Source organism: Gasterosteus aculeatus, chromosome 20 (genome assembly GCF_964276395.1).
Source record: "Gasterosteus aculeatus chromosome 20, fGasAcu3.hap1.1, whole genome shotgun sequence".
In the NCBI taxonomy this organism is placed as follows: Eukaryota; Metazoa; Chordata; class Actinopteri; order Perciformes; family Gasterosteidae; genus Gasterosteus; species Gasterosteus aculeatus.
The window spans coordinates 3404400-3421881 of record NC_135707.1 but is presented as its reverse complement, the minus strand read 5'-3'; the positions used below and the strand labels follow the sequence as shown (position 1 = coordinate 3421881).

General features: G+C 44.9%; 2 protein-coding genes and 1 long non-coding RNA gene across 6 annotated transcripts; all 3 read left to right on the top strand.

Annotated features, from left to right (window-relative positions):
• The first annotated feature begins 479 nt into the window (after window positions 1-479).
• On the top strand, window positions 480-5467 carry dhdds (dehydrodolichyl diphosphate synthase). Of its 4 annotated transcripts, none has more exons than XM_040164137.2 (9): window positions 480-591; window positions 954-1034; window positions 1728-1844; window positions 1941-2083; window positions 2526-2642; window positions 2768-2869; window positions 2982-3096; window positions 3343-3450; window positions 4805-5467. In XM_040164137.2, exons 2-9 carry the CDS (start codon window positions 972-974, stop codon window positions 5045-5047), a joined length of 1008 nt encoding a protein of 335 aa, XP_040020071.1. In that variant the 5' UTR covers window positions 480-591; window positions 954-971; the 3' UTR covers window positions 5048-5467. The 4 variants fall into 4 exon arrangements, with proteins under 4 accessions (XP_040020071.1, XP_077950648.1, XP_040020070.1 ...); XM_040164136.2 differs by having other exon boundaries at window positions 511-874; XM_078094522.1 differs by having other exon boundaries at window positions 480-874; window positions 1728-2083.
• A 749-nt stretch (window positions 5468-6216) lies between these two features.
• LOC120809967 (uncharacterized) lies at window positions 6217-9504 on the top strand. The gene is made up of 6 exons (XR_005710175.2): window positions 6217-6689; window positions 7718-7735; window positions 8010-8042; window positions 8174-8218; window positions 8303-8359; window positions 8872-9504. It is a non-coding gene; the product is annotated as an uncharacterized LOC120809967 (long non-coding RNA).
• Window positions 9505-16977, top strand: LOC120809964 (uncharacterized). Its single transcript, XM_078094523.1, has 3 exons — window positions 9505-11337; window positions 15070-15170; window positions 16028-16977. Exons 1-3 carry the CDS (start codon window positions 11130-11132, stop codon window positions 16172-16174), a joined length of 456 nt encoding a protein of 151 aa, XP_077950649.1. The 5' UTR covers window positions 9505-11129; the 3' UTR covers window positions 16175-16977.
• Window positions 16978-17482: the final 505 nt, after the last annotated feature.

The window sequence follows — 17482 nt, the reverse complement described above, 5'->3', positions numbered from 1 at the left end:
ACTCTACCTTTATGCTGTGGTTCCTTTGTCGGTTGATCTTTGCACTGTTGGTTGGTTCATTCAATTGAATACAATTCAGTTTTCTCGTATATGTTGTACATCTTTATGTTTTACAGGAAGTGTCCCTTGGTGGGATTAATAAATTCACTTTCTATTAACAGGCATTTAAAATGTCTTTAGACCTATTTTATAGTAGTTGGACGTGATACAAATTGATATCTACCGCTTAACATAAACATTACACCACTGTTCAAAAGTACACCGACTGTTATCAGAGATTAATATTGACGTTTCAAAGTCACCGCGACATTTGGAGATATGACTTATTATATGTGCTGAGTAAAATGAAGATGTTGGCAGTCTATTGCAAAATATCTTTAGGTAGTTTTAGCGAGAAGGGTTACAGTAAAAGAAAATGTATAACGTCAGTTGATTATTTAAATACCGTATTATTTTTTATAAAAACCTTTTGTTTTGGACGTTAAATTCATTCCTCATATTTTGAAAATCTCCTTACGTCCCACCGGAAGTCGTCGCTGCGTCATTACGTCACTTTAACGATGACGACCTCTTCCGCATTGGAGTAAAGCTGTGAGTTGGAAGCTCCCTGAAATGTGAAATATGTACCGTGATTCGGCGAGCAGACGACGTGTCTGGTTCCATGGTTGAAACGAAAGACGCGGCTCCCGTGAAGCGTTTGTCTTCACCGGAAGGCGTCTGACTCGGTTTGAGCTTCGCGGCGGAGAACTTCTCTCAGCCGATGAATCAATCACCGGCTGCATGCAGCGCTAACCTTTCACCGGTGACCCGTTAGGAAGACGTTCTCCGGGGCGTTTGAGCGGCGACTTAGTCCCCTGATTCTGACCGCTGAAGGGTCGGTTGTTGTTTTGTTTTTGTTTTTTACATTCAGAGCCCTTTTTTGAAATAATTCCAATCGCCTATTTTTTTTTTAGACTTTTGAAAGGCCGAACATGTCGTGGATCAGGGAGGGAGAATTAAACCTGCTCGAAAGGATTTCAGCCAATATCCTGAAGGTGAGCCTCGTTTCGTGTATTTATAAGTACTTCTTTGTGTGCACCTCCCGCTTTCTCATTAGCTACCAAGCTGTGTTTGTAACTCATTAAGCAACATTAACCGATGTTTCAGTACAAACATGCTAAATAGTTCCATTATTCTCCAAATGTGAACAAACCACAGTAGCTGTGTGTTAAATACTCGATCGGAAACGACATGAACATGTTGCATTGATATCAGGATGTGTCATTCCTGGATTTGTATCTGCAATATTATTTTACACACAGATGATCAGAAAACTCTTTGAGGATTTTTCAAAGACTACCATTTTTTTTTTTAGTTTTCCAAAATATGAAACCATAGTAACCATTACATACTTACATGATCAGTTCATCTGCTGAACCAATTCTGCACCAGTAAATTAATCACTTGGTCCATAATATGCCAGAAAAGGTCCCGGAATCTCCTGTTTGTCCCACTGCATCTCACAGATTGAGGTTCTTCACATGTTTCTCAAGGCATAAATTACACTTAAAGACCATGAAACCTTCACGTCGCTGAAGCTTGAGCTAGAAAATATCTGGCCTGTTAGCACAATTGTTGCCTTTTTGTTCTCTTCTGGCAAATCTTCTAAGCTCTGACAGATGTGTTCTTCACGTTGCTTAATGTCTCTTAATAGCCAAATGGTTGCTGATGTGCGTTATTTCTCCCAGGCGGGACCCATGCCTAAACACGTGGCCTTCATCATGGACGGCAACCGGCGCTTCGCACAAAAGAAAAACATGGAGCGCCAGGAAGGACACATGCAGGGCTTCAACAAGCTGGCGGAGGTGAGGTTGCGGGTTTGCGGTCACGAGGTCGCCTTCGCAAACGCAGAAAAAGCGGCGGCCCGTTCGCGCGTGACCCTTTGGTTCCTTCCACGGCAGACGCTACGGTGGTGTAAGCACCTGAACATCCGGGAGGTCACGGTGTACGCCTTCAGCATCGAGAACTTCAAGCGCTCCAAAGACGAGGTGGACGGGCTGATGGAGCTGGCCAGGCAGAAGTTTGAAAAGCTGTTGGAGGAACGGTGGGTTTTAACATTCGTCATTTCGCTGTCGCTTTTGGGACAAGTCCTGTTTTACACGCGTGATGATTGACAGTTTCCTTCAAGAGGAACCAGAGCAGCGAGTATTTCAAGTAAAGTTCAGTGTCTTTAATAGAATGAAATGTCAAGGTTTCAACATCAGTGTTGTGAAAAACAGTCTGAACTTTGTGTTCACTTATTAAACGCTGCCTGTTTAATGTGTTTATATCTTCATAGTTCACAGCTGCATGTTTTGCTGCAGCTGGATACACTGTCAGCAACGACACAAAGACGCACTCGCCCGCTTTAGCCAATGACTAAGATGTGCTGATGGCAGAATGTTCATGGGGAACGAAGGCTGACTTATAAATGGAAGTGTTATTTCCATGTCGGATATAGATTCTGCCTCTCGCTGTAAACTGTGAACCCCGTTTTGTCCGTGTAGGGAGAACCTGGAGAAGCACGGCGTGTGTATCCGGGTGCTGGGCGACCTGAACATGCTCCCGCTCGACCTCCAGCAGCTCATCGCCAAAGCTGTGCTCGGCACCAAGGCGCACAATAAGTGGGTGTTTAACCGGTTTGCTCCTCTGCTCCCGTGACCCTCCTACCACACCGGCCACACGACACAAACCGATTTCGCGTTGTGTTTTACAATCGACCACAGATGTGCAAATGCTGGTTTCGCAGGTGTTTCCTGAACGTGTGCTTTGCCTACACGTCGAGGTACGAGATCACCAACGCGGTCCGGGAAATGGCCTGGGGAGTGGAGCAGGGCTTGATCAAAGCAAGGTGACAACGCCACGCCGGTCTTATTCCGCCGACCCCCGCGGTGCAACCTAGAACGCGCAAAGAGACTTTTCGCTCAAACGAGGTGTGTTTCTGCCCTTTCCGTCGCGCTCAGCGACGTTTCAGAGCCGCTGCTGAGCGCGTGTTTGTACAGCAACAAATCTCCCAATCCGGATCTGCTCATCCGCACCTCAGGAGAGGTGCGACTCAGCGACTTCCTCCTGTGGCAGGTGAGGATGAGCTGGGACCGCAGGTGACGGACGCATCGTCCATCAGAGTTTGCGCCATCGCAGACTATAAACTCTGTGGCAAAGACAAGTTTTTCATACTTGACATTTTGTCTGGATGTAAGAAGTTTATATCTTTTATAATCTACCAGATCAGGGCTCCAATCTGTGATGAGCAAGTATGATCTGACCATCGTGCCAAACTCTTCCGCGGCTGCCATTGATTCTCTTCCGTCTCCCACTCTGCAGACTTCCCACTCCTGCCTCGTGTTTCAGTCCGTGCTGTGGCCCGAGTATTCCTTCTGGAACCTTTGTGAGGCCATTCTGCAATACCAATTAAATCACGCTTCCATCCAGGTAAGGCCTACGCAGGGGTATTTATTTATGTTGTATTTCACGGCATATTTGCTTTGATATATATATATATTGTAAGTAATAGGGGTGGGAATCTCTTGACACCTCACGATTCGATTCCGATTCAGAGGCCAACGATTTGATTCTAAACCGATTATCGATTCTAAACTGATAAAACGATTATCGATGCATCTCGATTTTCTAAATTTTCTCAAATCTGAGTTTGATACTCAGAGGTTGCTAATCACTTCCTACTAAAGAAAATCAACAGATGAATTACCTTCTCTAATTTTTTATAGGAGAAAATAAATCTTTGTCCCAAATATAATTTTCTAATCAACAATGCAAAAACCAACGCAGCTTGCATGTCAACACAATATGGAAGTAGCTTATGTAAAAAAAATATTAAACAGATTCATTTTTCTTTTTAAATGAAGAAAAAGCTGTTCGTAGTCTCAGACCGGTCCGTATTTTTAAAATACCGGAAAAAAGTCCAAATCTGTGAATATCTTGCCAACTTTCAATACGGATCGACTTTTTGGAAAATCGAAATAATGAGGTAAGATCTGCGCAGGCTCCTTCATAGTTCAGTTTGCAAGACATTCAGATTCAGACTGACGGACCGGTCTGCGAGCTGGACGCATTGCTCTCAATGCGCCGGTAATGATGGTAAATGATGGTTGTAGTTGGTTGTCATCTACGATTACCGAAGGGGGGCGTTTGTTTTTTGACAACGTTTTATCTCATAATTTCTTTAGTGCAGAAATGGGCTTCTACAGTTGTGTGAATGCATCACTCCAGCCAATCCAAAGACGCGGTTTGTAACCAATCAGGTGCAGAGACCATGGTGACTGGCTCCGCCCCCTTACTGTGAAAAAAAACAAAACGGCAAGCGCGTAGAAAACACCTTCGAGCGCGAGCAGAGACTAACCTCGCGAGCGAGGAAGTTCACGCTCCGCGAGCGAGCAAATATCTCGCGCGAGACGGACTTTTAATTTTTAATAAAGATTAACTTTTCTGAATCAAGACCGAATCGTTCTAGAGAGAATCGAGAGAAATCGATTTCAAGAAACGCTAAACGTTGGCAGCTTTATTAAATGGAAATGTGTTTTATATCGTCCAACAAAAGAACGTTCTCTCTAATTATTATGGCACAACATTCATTTGAAGGAGTGTGATGAACAATTTTTTTGTGATGTTGGAAAAACAGCAAAAGTTTTAATAACGTTAAATATTTTTCACGTTTGATCGGGTAAATATTTTCTGTAAACCGTTTTGTGCCGCCGACCCTCCTTCACATCACACGCACCTTCTGTCGAGCGCAGTCAGTCAGTCAAAGGCTTCCTGTTCATTTCAGAAAGCCAGAGAGCTCCATCGAGAGCATCAGGCCCTCCAGCAGCTGGAGGCGGATCGCGCCTGCGCGGCGGAGCACCTGCAGAGCCACGGCAACGGGAAGCCCGCCAGCGGCCAGCGGAGACGGGAGGCGCTGCTGCAGTACACCGCCTGCCGGGAGGAGCGGATTCAGGACTTCCTAGAGGCGCTGAAGCGCAAGAGAGACTCTTTCTTCAATGACTTGTGGAGCGCCGGCGTCTCGGCCTAGGGAGGAGGAGAGGAACGCGCCTCGCGCTCCGAAGAGGCCTTCTGTGGAGAACGGAGGAGGGAAACAATAAACGGTTTCATTGTGTTACTGATTTTCAACAACAAAACGATAAATAGCTGTTTTTACCCCTGTGGGGCTGTAAACTAATCAATATTTATGATTGAAGATTTAGAGGAAACAAAGATGTGTGCAAATGTCTGGTCAAGATGTGGTGAAGTGGTTGTGTAAATCGTCTGTCCGCTGCATGCCGTTGATTGTAAGATCGAACTATGTGAATGAGAGCCGGCGATCCGTCCAGATTAATACGAGTCAGCGCAGCTTGCTTGTGGTCCGTTGAGTGTGATGCTGATGACGTGACTAGGTTTTGACCAGCTTGCTTTAACAGAATAAAGCGATTGTCGTTTGTCCGCTGTGATTAAAGGATGTGCGATTCAGACCTTTGTACTTAAACACCGCGTGTCAAGTCGCTGAAGAGTTCATCCAGTCGTCGATTCCATCTGACCTTTTGTTATGCCGATATGTCAGGGGTTGACTGACTAATCTCAATGTATTTGGTCCACTAAATTACTGAGTTCTTTTTTCACCTGCTCAGTGTTTAGTCCACTCAGCCACTTCGACTAAATCTTTCATTTCTACTCGTAGCTGTGGGAGTCTGTATTGGACCCCCCCCACACTAATTGACACGGCCTATGTAGTTTTAATTGAGAAATTCATTGCCTGATTTAAATCGGTATTATATATTTGATTGAAAGAAAATATTAGTTTTATTTTAGTACATGTAAAGCTGCGTAAACTGTGTCAACCCTACTTAGGTTAGTCACTTTTCCTATGTCTGAAAATGCAAAATATCTTGGTTATACACTTCATAGAATTGGGAATTCGAATGCCCCTCCATAGGAATTCTTGATATCAAAAATAATGTATGTTTTTATTGTCACTCAATACTACTGATGTCAATTCAATGGAATCGGTTAAGAAGGTTTTAACGCTTAAGTATCAATTGCACAGTATAAAAGTACTGTACTTCAAGTAAAAGCAGAAGATTCAATAGGAACTAAATGTACTTTAAGTATCATCAGTTAAAGTAGCATATAGCTCTGTTTTTCCAATGTTGGTTGTTTTGTTGATGATATTGGAATTATTGGGATATTATTACCAATGGATAAACAGTTATGATGCATTTGACAGTTGCCGAGGTGGAGCTCATACAACAGCCGTGCCTCGCATCACGTTGTGAGGTGGAGCTGAAGTACAGGGTGAACCGGCCCTACTTGTTGTCTCTGCAGTGCGTTTCACTCCCTCGGTGAGAAACCTTCCGCGCAGCGCCCCCTCGCGTCCCCGGCCGGTACTTCCCGGGCCGCTTCCTGCCTCTTTAAGCAGATGGGCGGTGCCTGAACGCACGTGATGCACTCGCGGCCAATGACAGACAGCGAAACACAAAACCGGTTCGAACCGGTTTCGTTCTTATATTTCAGCGTATAAACTACAAAAAACATTGGTTTGCATTATACATTCGCCATTTTACGCAGCTACTCGTTGGTTGTTGTGTGTTATCGCTCCGGGTAAAAAAACAAAAAAACAAACCTATTCTATCTCGTGAGCTCTCTGTTCACTTCCTACCAACAACATGGGCAAAGCGAAGGTAAGATGTTTTTTTTTTCATTATTATTTTAATCTAAAACTGGTGCACCGGGTTCGTGTTTAACTTCCAGTCGGCCGTTAGGCAGCGTTAGATTTATCTGCATCAGAGGAACGTCATCGTCCCCACCGAGCAGCCATGGCGGTCCCCGACAACCGCGTAAAAAATGTTTTAACGTTACGACGTTCGGCCGCCGGGTCAAACATGGAGGCGTCGCTGCCGCGTAAAACGGCGGTTTGTTGTGCAGCCGCCGCGATAAGTTATTAACGCACCTCGCACATTTCAGGAAGGAGTTGGGGGAGGGGAGGTCACATTTTTATTTATTTATTTTTCGCTGTTTTGAGTTGGGGGGTGGGGCAGGAGGGGGTAAGGTGAGTCGGACTTTTTGGTTGTTTTAAACGTTTTTCTTGCGTGTTTTCGTCCGCCGGGTTGAACTCGGTCCGCGCGGGCCCTCCGTGCACCGAGGTCGGCTCGCATCAACGCGACTAGTCACACGTGCCCATCAACCACCGAATGCATCGATGTGAGAAAATAATTTCTCAATTATTCATAAATGTATTCTGCGAATCTCAGTCTCCCACCTTGTAACGGCACCTGGGGTTCATTTAAATTAAATATTTGACTTTTTTTTTTTTTTTAATGGCATCTATCTGAAATGTGTACTTTTTTTTCTTTCTTTTTTTTTAATGCAACCTTAAAATCTGTTTGCTAGCCGTGCTCTTGTTTTGGTGCACGTATGTTAGCAGAGCAGTAAGCGATCGATCTGATCGGTTTCCCAACAGCTGTCTGTCTGCGCGCGGGCAGACAAAACAAAGGAAGCTGTCAGGGCGCCAACGCGCGGCTCCTCTGACAGGACGCCCCGATTTGAATTCAAATATGCGCGGGAACTTCTTTTGTCACCTAAAATTCTCTTCGGATTATATCGGCAGAAATCTGGGACTTTAGTATTAGATCGCATCTGAGTTGTCATGGATGATAATGGTGGAGTTTAAACATTGTTTTTTTAATTATATATATTCTTTGTCTTGCAGGCAGCTGTCCTCCCTGAGGTTTGTATGAATGCCATAAATAACTTGGTGATGTTATTCATAAAATATTGATGCACTCATATTGCCAGAGTTTTATAATAATAATAATCTTCACATTGATAACTTGAGGTCTGTGGTTAAACGTTTCCTTGATTGTAATCTTATTTAGTTATTTGCTAATACAAGCCATTTGGTGGCCACTGCGCGGCTGTGAATAGTCTCTTTAGTTTGGTTTTCCGGCAAATGAGTTCCTTCTGTGATCAGTGCTAAAGTTCTTCTCCCTCTATGTCAATAGGAGAGACGATTTTCCAAGCGGCTGGCTGCTGTGGTAAGCGCCTCGTAACCTCATAATAACTTGTTAAAACTATTCTTGTTCTTCACCTAGAAGTTTGTTTCAAAGGAGATGCTCTTTCAATCCACCGTTTTTAACTAAATTAAATGTTTATTTTCCTTTTGCAGAACCCTCCTAAAGCAGTGGAAGCCAAGAAAAAGCCTGCTGTAAAAGTATGACACTGATGCCTCGCTGATATCAACCGAACATCTCTGCCGTACGTCACATGTGTAAATCTCTTTTCTTGTCATTTGTAGAAGGCGCTGAAAGCAAAGAAGACCAAACTAACTGAAAATGGCGGCGCCAAGGCTGAGGTTGGTTTTATTTTAAATGATAAAGATCTTTCACATCTATTTTTCTAGTGGGAAAAATAGTCTATTTGTGCCTTCAAAAAAAATGTGCGCAAATGACATACATCTGTTATAAGTATAAACTTGAGGCTAGAAAAGTATAAATATCTCCAGTAGTTCGCCATAGCCCCATAATATCCTTTCATATGTTTATGAGGGTGATGGTGCGCAAGCGCTTGAATAATAAACTGATGAAGCGTGAATTAACTGGGTGTCTGCACCCTGGAAAGTTAAAATCCACCAATAGATTAGAATACATTTAATACTTTTCAAACTGTTTTAGAAATCACATTTTTGGACAAATTGTCTATCCGTACATTGGTTCCCCCATTTTTATTTATATGTCCGTATCTAACTTAATGCCAGCATGGCATTTATTAAACTGGATGATCTGGAATAGATTATAGCCTGATGAAGCCCATAGTGAGCGTATATTATTGCTTAAGAAATATATATTTCATATCTTCTGTCCCCAGGAGCCAAAGGCCGATGCCGCGGAAGCCAAATGAATAACAGTTGATGTGCTCAGTCTGTGTACTTGGTGATTGTACAGTTTTAAATTAGTATTTTTTACCAAGTTTTATATTACAAATGTCATTTATATGTTTGTTTTGGGCTTGCACTTGTAACAAAAGTTTGTTGTCACATTCATATCCATTTTATACCCATAAAAATGATTACCGTCCATATCTGGTAGACGTGGCATTTTTAGTTTGTCTAATCCTGTTTGTTTTTGTTGTTTTTTTTAAACTGCTGAGTAATGGATATTTTCCACCAAGTTGGAATTTAAATCCAATTTTAAACATTATAAGGCAGCTAAAGCCTATTGTTAAAATTTGAGGTAAAATAGGAATTTTGCCTTCTATCCTTGTAGAAATTGCTTACCAAATGTTTTGAAACACTGTATGTTGAAAAAAGTTCCAGTCAGTAAAAAATACCACAAAAAAAACTGTTATTAGGTCAAAACGATTGAAACATCCCCAAAACATGTATGACGTGAACCTGGTCATCTGATGAAAAGTCCTGTTAAGTTATGTTTCTCTTCGACTGATGCTTTTCTGACTTTAATTGTTGATCTAAATGTTCTTGAATAAAAATTGTCAAATGTTTTCAGGGCATTAAGTTGTTGCAGGATGAAAATATTGAGAAGAAAAGGAAGTAGTTTGGTTCCTATTGGTGTACATTTACCGTGCCAACCCCCCTCCAGGAATTAGTTTCAATAGTCTGGTAAACATTGATGAGGCTAACTAAATTTTATAAAATGCTCATTTATGTTTTTACCTTTCTACGTTTCTTTTATCAAAATGTCTACTTGATTTAGGAAACTAGTCAACTTGAATTAACCTGAATTCATTGGATATTATAAATCCCACAACCAGATAAAAAATAACCTGCTTCATGCATTCCCGATAAATGTCCTTTGGCACAAGTATAAACATGAACAGTTGGTTATTAAGCTTCCAACTGAATTTAGTGTCTAGAATGACTAAAATTATTGTTGCTTTCTGTGCTGTTTGGTAGCTATTCATTTAATCTTGTAATGTGCGTAACAGATGGCTGATCAGATCCCGCTGTGAATGATTGAGTGATGAGTGTCGCTGTGTTTCCTCCGGAGCTCCAGTAGAGCGCAGCATCGCTGCAGCCGCAGGAGATGCTCCTCTTCTCTCTCTCTCAACTTCCCGCGCTGCCAAAGTGGGTCAAACACGACTCCATTTGTTTGTAAACCCTTTAACCGGACTGTTCGTGTCATCCACTGCTGCTTCTATGGTTTTACACATCCAGATACGGATAAAGTGAGATTGCTTTGTGAAGATGTCTCTAAAGCTGCTACCAGTCAAGGTCTTATCAAACATGGGTTTAATAATAGTCATTTGTAATGGTCGTATTCCGTGCTTTTTCTTCCATATCATTTTCCAACTTTGGAAACTGTTTCAAAGAGAAAGCTCCCCGATACCATCAAAACTTCCACACACTGTCATGAACATTTTGATCAAACCACACCAGCTTCCCTGTCTCATGCAGCTGGAACGTTGTCATGGAAACGCAGATGTAGATTTATCCATTTATTAAACATCTTAAATAAAGAGGTCCTTCAAAAAGAAAAGAACATTTTGAGCATCTCATCCATCTGCTGAGGAAGACTTTGGGATAAAACAAGTTAACACTCTTTAACTCAGCTGGCCGTCATGTTCCTCATGCGGGTCATTTTTTCTTCTTGTTTTGTGTCCTCGTAGTCATCAGCTAGCTTTTTTTTAGTAGATTTGTCAGGATGTGGTGGGATCTACTTTTATCAAACTCTGTTTTTAAAATGACAGAACTTTTGGGGTTTATTTTGAAGGTTGTGATCACTTTCAGGACTTATTGGCTGGAAATTGAGATAAATAGAAATTGGCTGTGCCAAAATGTGATGGTATCAAAGCCCCACAAAATCTACAAAATTGACCTTAATATTATATTACTTTAACGATAAATTAATTTTCTTTCATCGACCAACCAACCATAATCTGTTATGCATACATACATTATACAAATGTAATTAATAAACTAAAAAATGCTTTTCAGCCATTTTTCCACAGTGCACCCATGACACGTGCGCGGAGTCTACGTGTCGGCATTTCACGATGTGAAAAACGAACACCTCCCGTGGACCAAACGCGCCAGCGAGTCCCCGACATGAGAGCAGTAAACGTGGACGAGTCCATTCCTCGCAGCCGCGGGGGTCCATGTGATTCACATGTACGCCAGCATGCGTGGTGTGTGCCGAAGGGACCTGGGCGCCACACCCCCTCCCAACCCCCCCCTCCACGTAGAACATGTCCCGGTCTCCTATAAACTCTGTACATCGCGTACATGTTGTACTTTTCACACAAAGAAAGTCCTGGCGACCCCCCCCCCCCCCCCCCCCCCCTACGGAAGCGTCCCGAGCCCCGGCGGTGCTGCAGGTAAGCGCGCTGTTGTCAACCGAGAACTTGTGTAGAATATGGAGAGAAAACGTAGAGGAGAAGAAGGAAAGTGACACATTGTCTCTGCGTGGCGCTGTGGGCCGCCGAAGTGTTGATTTGGCTCGTTCGTTGGCGTTGTTCCCTCATTTAAAACTTTTTTTTTTGCATTGTTTTATGAAATAAACTCTTTAAAAAAAACTTTTTTTTGCAAAAAACGCCTACAACGAAGAGCTGCATGTTAAATATTTTCTATCCATCAATTTCATAATTTAATTAATTGGGAGTGACTGGTAAAACATTTTTTTACAGTGTATTTATTTTTAACTTTTAATGAATCCTTGCCAGCATGCACACCCCGTGTGTTTACTTGTATTTGGCAGGTTAGTCTGTAGGGTCACTTTCCCTTTGGATGACTGGATTTACACTTCTGTGTCAGCTCAGTGGGGGGGCGCGCTTCCAACTGGTCCTCAGTTTAGCTTCATGCTAATTCACAAGCTTCAGGTCGGGCTCATTCAAAGTGGCAAAGCTTCATTCTCATGTGCTACTCTCCCAAGTTCGACTTTTACTTTGTGTCAGCCATGTTGGCAGCCATCTTCACAGCGGGGGGCCCAAGATGGAGACCACGTCTAGGGTTTCATTGTCGTGGACACATTGAGTAAGTTTGTCCTAAAAGTTTTCTTTTTAATTGATTTTAGTTGAGCGTAAATGATTGGTCGACCAAAGTAAAATTAGCGTCTCTACTCACTCTCGACAGACATCTTCTTTAGACTAAACGATTAAGGGTCAGATTTCCATAATAATCAGTTGCCTTAATTAGTAGTTTTTTGGGCCATATTCTGTTTTGTAGTGACCAGCGCTGTAACCCCTTGTGTATTTGTTCTGGACCTTGACAGTTTTGTGTGTGCACAATACATGATGTGTAGATTGCTGCGGAGCCAAAGTTCAAAAGCCCAAACTTTTCAGTCCTATGCTGTTGTCAGCGCGTGCTAACGTTAGCACAACAAAGCTCATGGTCGGCTCCTTGCTGCAACACAGAAGAAGAGAGTTGTGTGTTATGCCAGTGATCAAACTATACCACGGTGCAACGGGGTCAAACATTCCTCCCTTTTATTTGAGAATGTAGTCTTACTTTGGCACCTGCACTTTTCTGTTCATAGTAAACGCAAACCACCAGGATGTGAACCCAGCCGTGCACTGCTGCCCTCATCGTAGTGTTAAAATATATTTTAAAGGATGATGGATTTTGAATACTTAAACTGAAAAAAGTAATTTGTCAGTTCTTCTTGCATCCCACGCGAGTGCGCACGTAGTGTGGAGAAACCGTCGTTGCGTGTTATTGATGTGGCGGATGCCCACATGATTGCCTCATCAGACAGTCCGATGACGACGATGAGGAGGATGATGTAATCCTAAACACAGCAGGATATTTTTGTTGTTGTTGTTGTTGCAGCAGCTGCTGCATCGGTCTTCCCTCCTCGCTGACTGGCAGGAGATCCCCTGCTGCAGGAGGGTCGGCAGGAGAGAGACCGTAAGGTGACGACAGCAAGGCGGAACCAGGAGGAGGAGGAAAGCAATACTGATTTTTAATTGGCTGTTTGGGGTTCGGTACACCATGTACCCAGTAAATGTGTATGGGCCTGTTGCAGGCTGATTGACATCCTTGCAGGTTTTCTATTAATCTCAATTCGGAGAGAGCCGGTGGAAATACATTTGCATCTTATTTTTACATGCTTCAGTTTTGTCTATGAAAGAAGAATTGCCATCTCTGTGTCTGCAGCTGATGTGTTGAAACGTGGTTAAAAGTTTTCCACATGTGGGGGAAACGCCCTCTTGCTTTTATAGCAGGTACGCAGATACACCTGAATATTTCCCGAATGACTCAGCAGCACTCCTGCAGCCTCGGTGAGCCACCGCTAAACGCTGACGCATCAGCAAGAAACAGCTGCTGGGAAGGACAACGCGGTCCAAGTTATCTCTGCTTTGAGTCTCGAGTGGGGCTCCGAAAACACTGGCGCCACAATCTCCCACATTGCACCTCCCAGGAGTTGGGTGTATCTGGCCCAACGTGCTCGCGTGCTTCAAACCTCTCAGCGCCGTCTGCTGCGATCCCTTTCTCGTCGATCAGATGCCAATGATTTTAGTTGAAGGTGTGACCAAACTTGACAAAGCCCAGATGTCCCGGTGACTCTTTTGTGCGACACGATTGTCAGTCGCTATAAAAACAAAGCGCGTGCAGCTTAGTCCCAACTGTGAACTCAAACCTGCGTGCTGTTGAAGCTTGTATCAAAGATTCATGGTGAATTACTTTATATAACACTGATGGCCACTGTAGGAAACAAACGGCACAACAAAAACCGATAAAAGAAGCTTGTTCTCCTCCGTCGCTGTAATGTGGATGCTGCTCAGGTTCCCGGCGGACGGTCCTGAGGTCTGAGGCATCTGATTCCTGCTCCAGCTGGGATTAAATGGACGCATCAGGCCGGTTGCGTAACGCTGCTCTCTGCCATGCAGCCTGCTTGGTGGAAGCCGCTGTCACGCAGCATCGCTCTGTGGGCATGATTCCTGTTTTTGCATGGACTCGATGGGGCAATCGTATATGAATCTTCACAAAGGGCTTTTTCCTGTTTTTGGAAGGAGGAGGAGGAGGGTGTGTTTTGGGGAGAGCAACCCACTGAGAGTAATGCATGTGGACAGCGTATGTGTTTTTGAAAGTGGGCGTGTGCTGAAGGCGAGCCCACGGGTCGGGTTGGGTGAGAGCGGAGCCGTATAAAAGGCGCAGAAGCTCTCGGTAGCTCACGCTTTGTCTCTCTGTGGCATTGGTCGGGGTTTCCAGCGTGGTCGGGAAGTGGAAGGTCCCGCTGGTCGGTTTTTTTCGGCCCGCCATCCTCTCCTCCCCCCCCCGTTACCTTTCTTCCGCCGATCACATCGGCCCCTGGAAGGTGAGGAATCCCGAATTCACGAAATAAGGGGCGACTTTTCCCACCAGGAGTAACTTTGAAAGCTTGGATCTCGTGTCTCTCGTTAGACCAGCTTGGCCTTCTTTCTTTTTTTTTTTTTTTCTTTTTCCTTTAATGGTTCACATGTTTTTTACCTGATCTTCTTCCTTCCTGAAACCTCGAACACAAACGTTGTCCGTTTCCTCTGAATGGGACTTCCCCTCTTTATGAAGCGAGCATCTGTTTGGGTTTGTCTCTACAAAGTCCTCAATCTGCTTCAGACAGGACTGCCCCCCCCCAACCCGCCCCACTATTAATTGTCTTCTCCCTGCTGGGTACTTTTTGTTCTTTCGCACCACATCTGGATGGACGTCCGTCCCTCGGTGTGTCCTTCGGTGGCCCCGTCTGGTGTCCAGCAAATCGTTGGAGGCGCATTTTTCCTCAGCGGTTTAGACTCGTCCCCGTTTGAACCAGGACGGTTGTCCCTTCCGCTGCGTGGCTGCGTGGCGCAGCATGAATAGAGGCTGTGTTGCTTTGGGGCAAACGTGACTGTTTGATAACGGGGGCGTTTTGGGAGGAAATGGTCTTGTGAGCACTTGTTCGGTTTCTCTACTCGTATCGATCAGCACATGGTCGTGTGGTTCCCTGCAGGCGAGAGATGCCCCCCCCCCATCCCCCCCTTTAGTGATCAGATGGCTTATTATTTTTTTTTTAAATACTCGAAATAATGACTCTTTTTTGTTTTTTCTATCTTAAATTCCGCGAAGTCGCTAAGCGACGTCTGTTTTCTCGGCAGGTCTTGAAAGCTCTTCGCTCCGTTTGGCCCCCGCCTCACACCAACCGACAATGATCATCCGACTGGGCCGACTGACACCCGGATACTTCCGTCTCCTCCAGGTAGGTGTAGGGGTCTACTTTTCACTCTAATGTGACGTGAAAACGGGGCTCGGTGCCGTTCTGTGACCCACAAGCCGCGTTCACCACCGGCGTAATCCAGGGTGACACTAATCATCCTCCATAGAGCCGTCATCATCATCATCATCATCATCCACTCATCCGTAACGGCGCTCCATGTGTCTCGTCCACTGTAAGGTCTTTGTTCTCTTATTTTACACTAATTTGGACACAAAGGCTGTCGCCTCGTACGACTTTACGTCGACTCAAAAGCCCGACGCAGCGGAGAGAAGTGACTTCCTCTTTTCACGCCACTTGACACCACGGCGGGACAGAACGTATTTATCATCTACAACCGAGTAGACGAAGATTTTAACGTGGTTCAGACTGGTTCTGTGTGTGTGTCCCCCCCCATCAACAATAAAGGCCACATAACGTCTAACTGAGCAAACGCATCGCTTTAATAAAATAAAGATTACGGGTTTGATAAACGTCTGCAAAGGTGTCCAACATCTAAAGATTTCTGACCCAACTTTTTGAGTCAATGTGGTCGTGATGACGGTCATCTGGGGCAGCAGGAGCCGAGCTTTTAGTTCTTCGCACATCGTGTTCCCCTTTGGCTCAAGTCCCCCCCCCCCCCCCCCCCTTTTTTTAATAAAGCGTTTTTAATAACGTCTCCTGCCGCCGGCGTTTGGGCTCCGGAGCTAAAGCTGCAGACGTTTGGTCTCCCGGGATGAAAGCTTTTTGGGTAATTCTCGTTCCCGTCTGCAGGTTTGACCAGCGATTGGCCTGCGTTGGCCGACCTTTGACCCCCCCCCCCGTCCCTTTTATTTATTTTTCTTGTCTTGCCGTCTCTGCAGAGGCAAGTCGCCGGGGAGGTGCAGACGCAGCCGCGGGACCGCGCCGTCAACCAGCTGGCCATGATGCTGGCCATCATGGGCCTGAGTTTGTCCTACTACAGCGCCAAGCAGATGACGGAGGACGTCCGCGCGCAGCCCGCGCCCTGAGGACACTCGCCCAGCCCGCTCGCGGAGAAGACGGGCGAGCCGATGGGGGTAGAAGGAGGCGGGAGAAGGGGGGGGTTGTGGACTGGTTTGGGTGGGCGATCACAACCAGCCGACTGGCACCTGGGTCTGACCATTAGTCTCTTACAAAGGTACATGCCTGCAAGATGCCGTCAATACTGTCCTGAGCGACGAAAAAGGGGACGCTCATTTTGCCAGTTCTTCAAAGGGCGTCAAATAAAAGCACAGTAATGCCTTTGTTTTAAGCGATGGGCTGACTGCAGTTGAGATGTACCTTGCAATGAAGTGATGGCCGGCTCACAACAAGGCGGAAGGGGGCTAATAAGTTAGCACAACACACTTTCTTTTTTTTGTTCTTCATTAGAGAACCGTACAGATCCAGAGCTTAATTCAAAAACCGTCAATGTGTAGAAATACTTGTAAAATGTTTCTGTGTGGTGTCAGGTTCATTTGAGTAGATGTGCAATAGTGCAGAAACATTTTCTTTGAGTGCTACATTGGCTCCTCAAAGGGACTTTAAGCAACTCCTCTTTTTATGTTTGATTGTTTTTTTTGATCTCACACTACCGTAAATCAAAGTCCCGTTGAGATGAATGACTACCTGTTTTCTTAAAGCACACTGATTGAGAAACCTTCCTGCGATCTCATTCTACATGCAGACCTTTTAACTTTAACTGAACATTGCATGTTTGTGCAGACTTTTAATCGAGCGACAATCTTGTTTTTAAATGATGGATGAATGTATTACTCTGTGAAAGATTTAATAAAGCTGTGAACATTTTGAATGCGATGCGCAGTGGCTGGTTTTCGTGACCTCGATGATGAAAACCTGTCTGAGCGGTTCCTCTGTCGGTGCTCGAGGCGGCTGATCTCTGCCGTCTTCTGCACGCAACAGGATGCGGTCTGGCACGAACGCCTCGTGTAGCGTGCCAGTGTGCACACGCAAGCCCAAATGTACATATGTGGGGGGGGTTAGGAGAACACTCCTGTTCTAAGGAGACCCTCATGTTCTCCATTGCGTGCTTTTTCCGATTTTCTTTATGAAACATTCCTGTTCTAATCGTCCACTTGCAGCGCGTTGGGGGCAGATGGGTGATGGCTCCTCTGCACGTCCTCCCTTTGCTCCGCCAGGGGAGGGGGCACTAGAAAGTGCGCATGTCTGTTCACAGGCTGATGTGATGCTTCGTGACAGGCTGAGAGCTCCGTAGGGCGCCACGTGCCCCTCTGCCCACCCAGCAAGCCCCTCCCCCCCCCACCGCCCTACATCACCGGGCAAAAATCTTGCTTTGT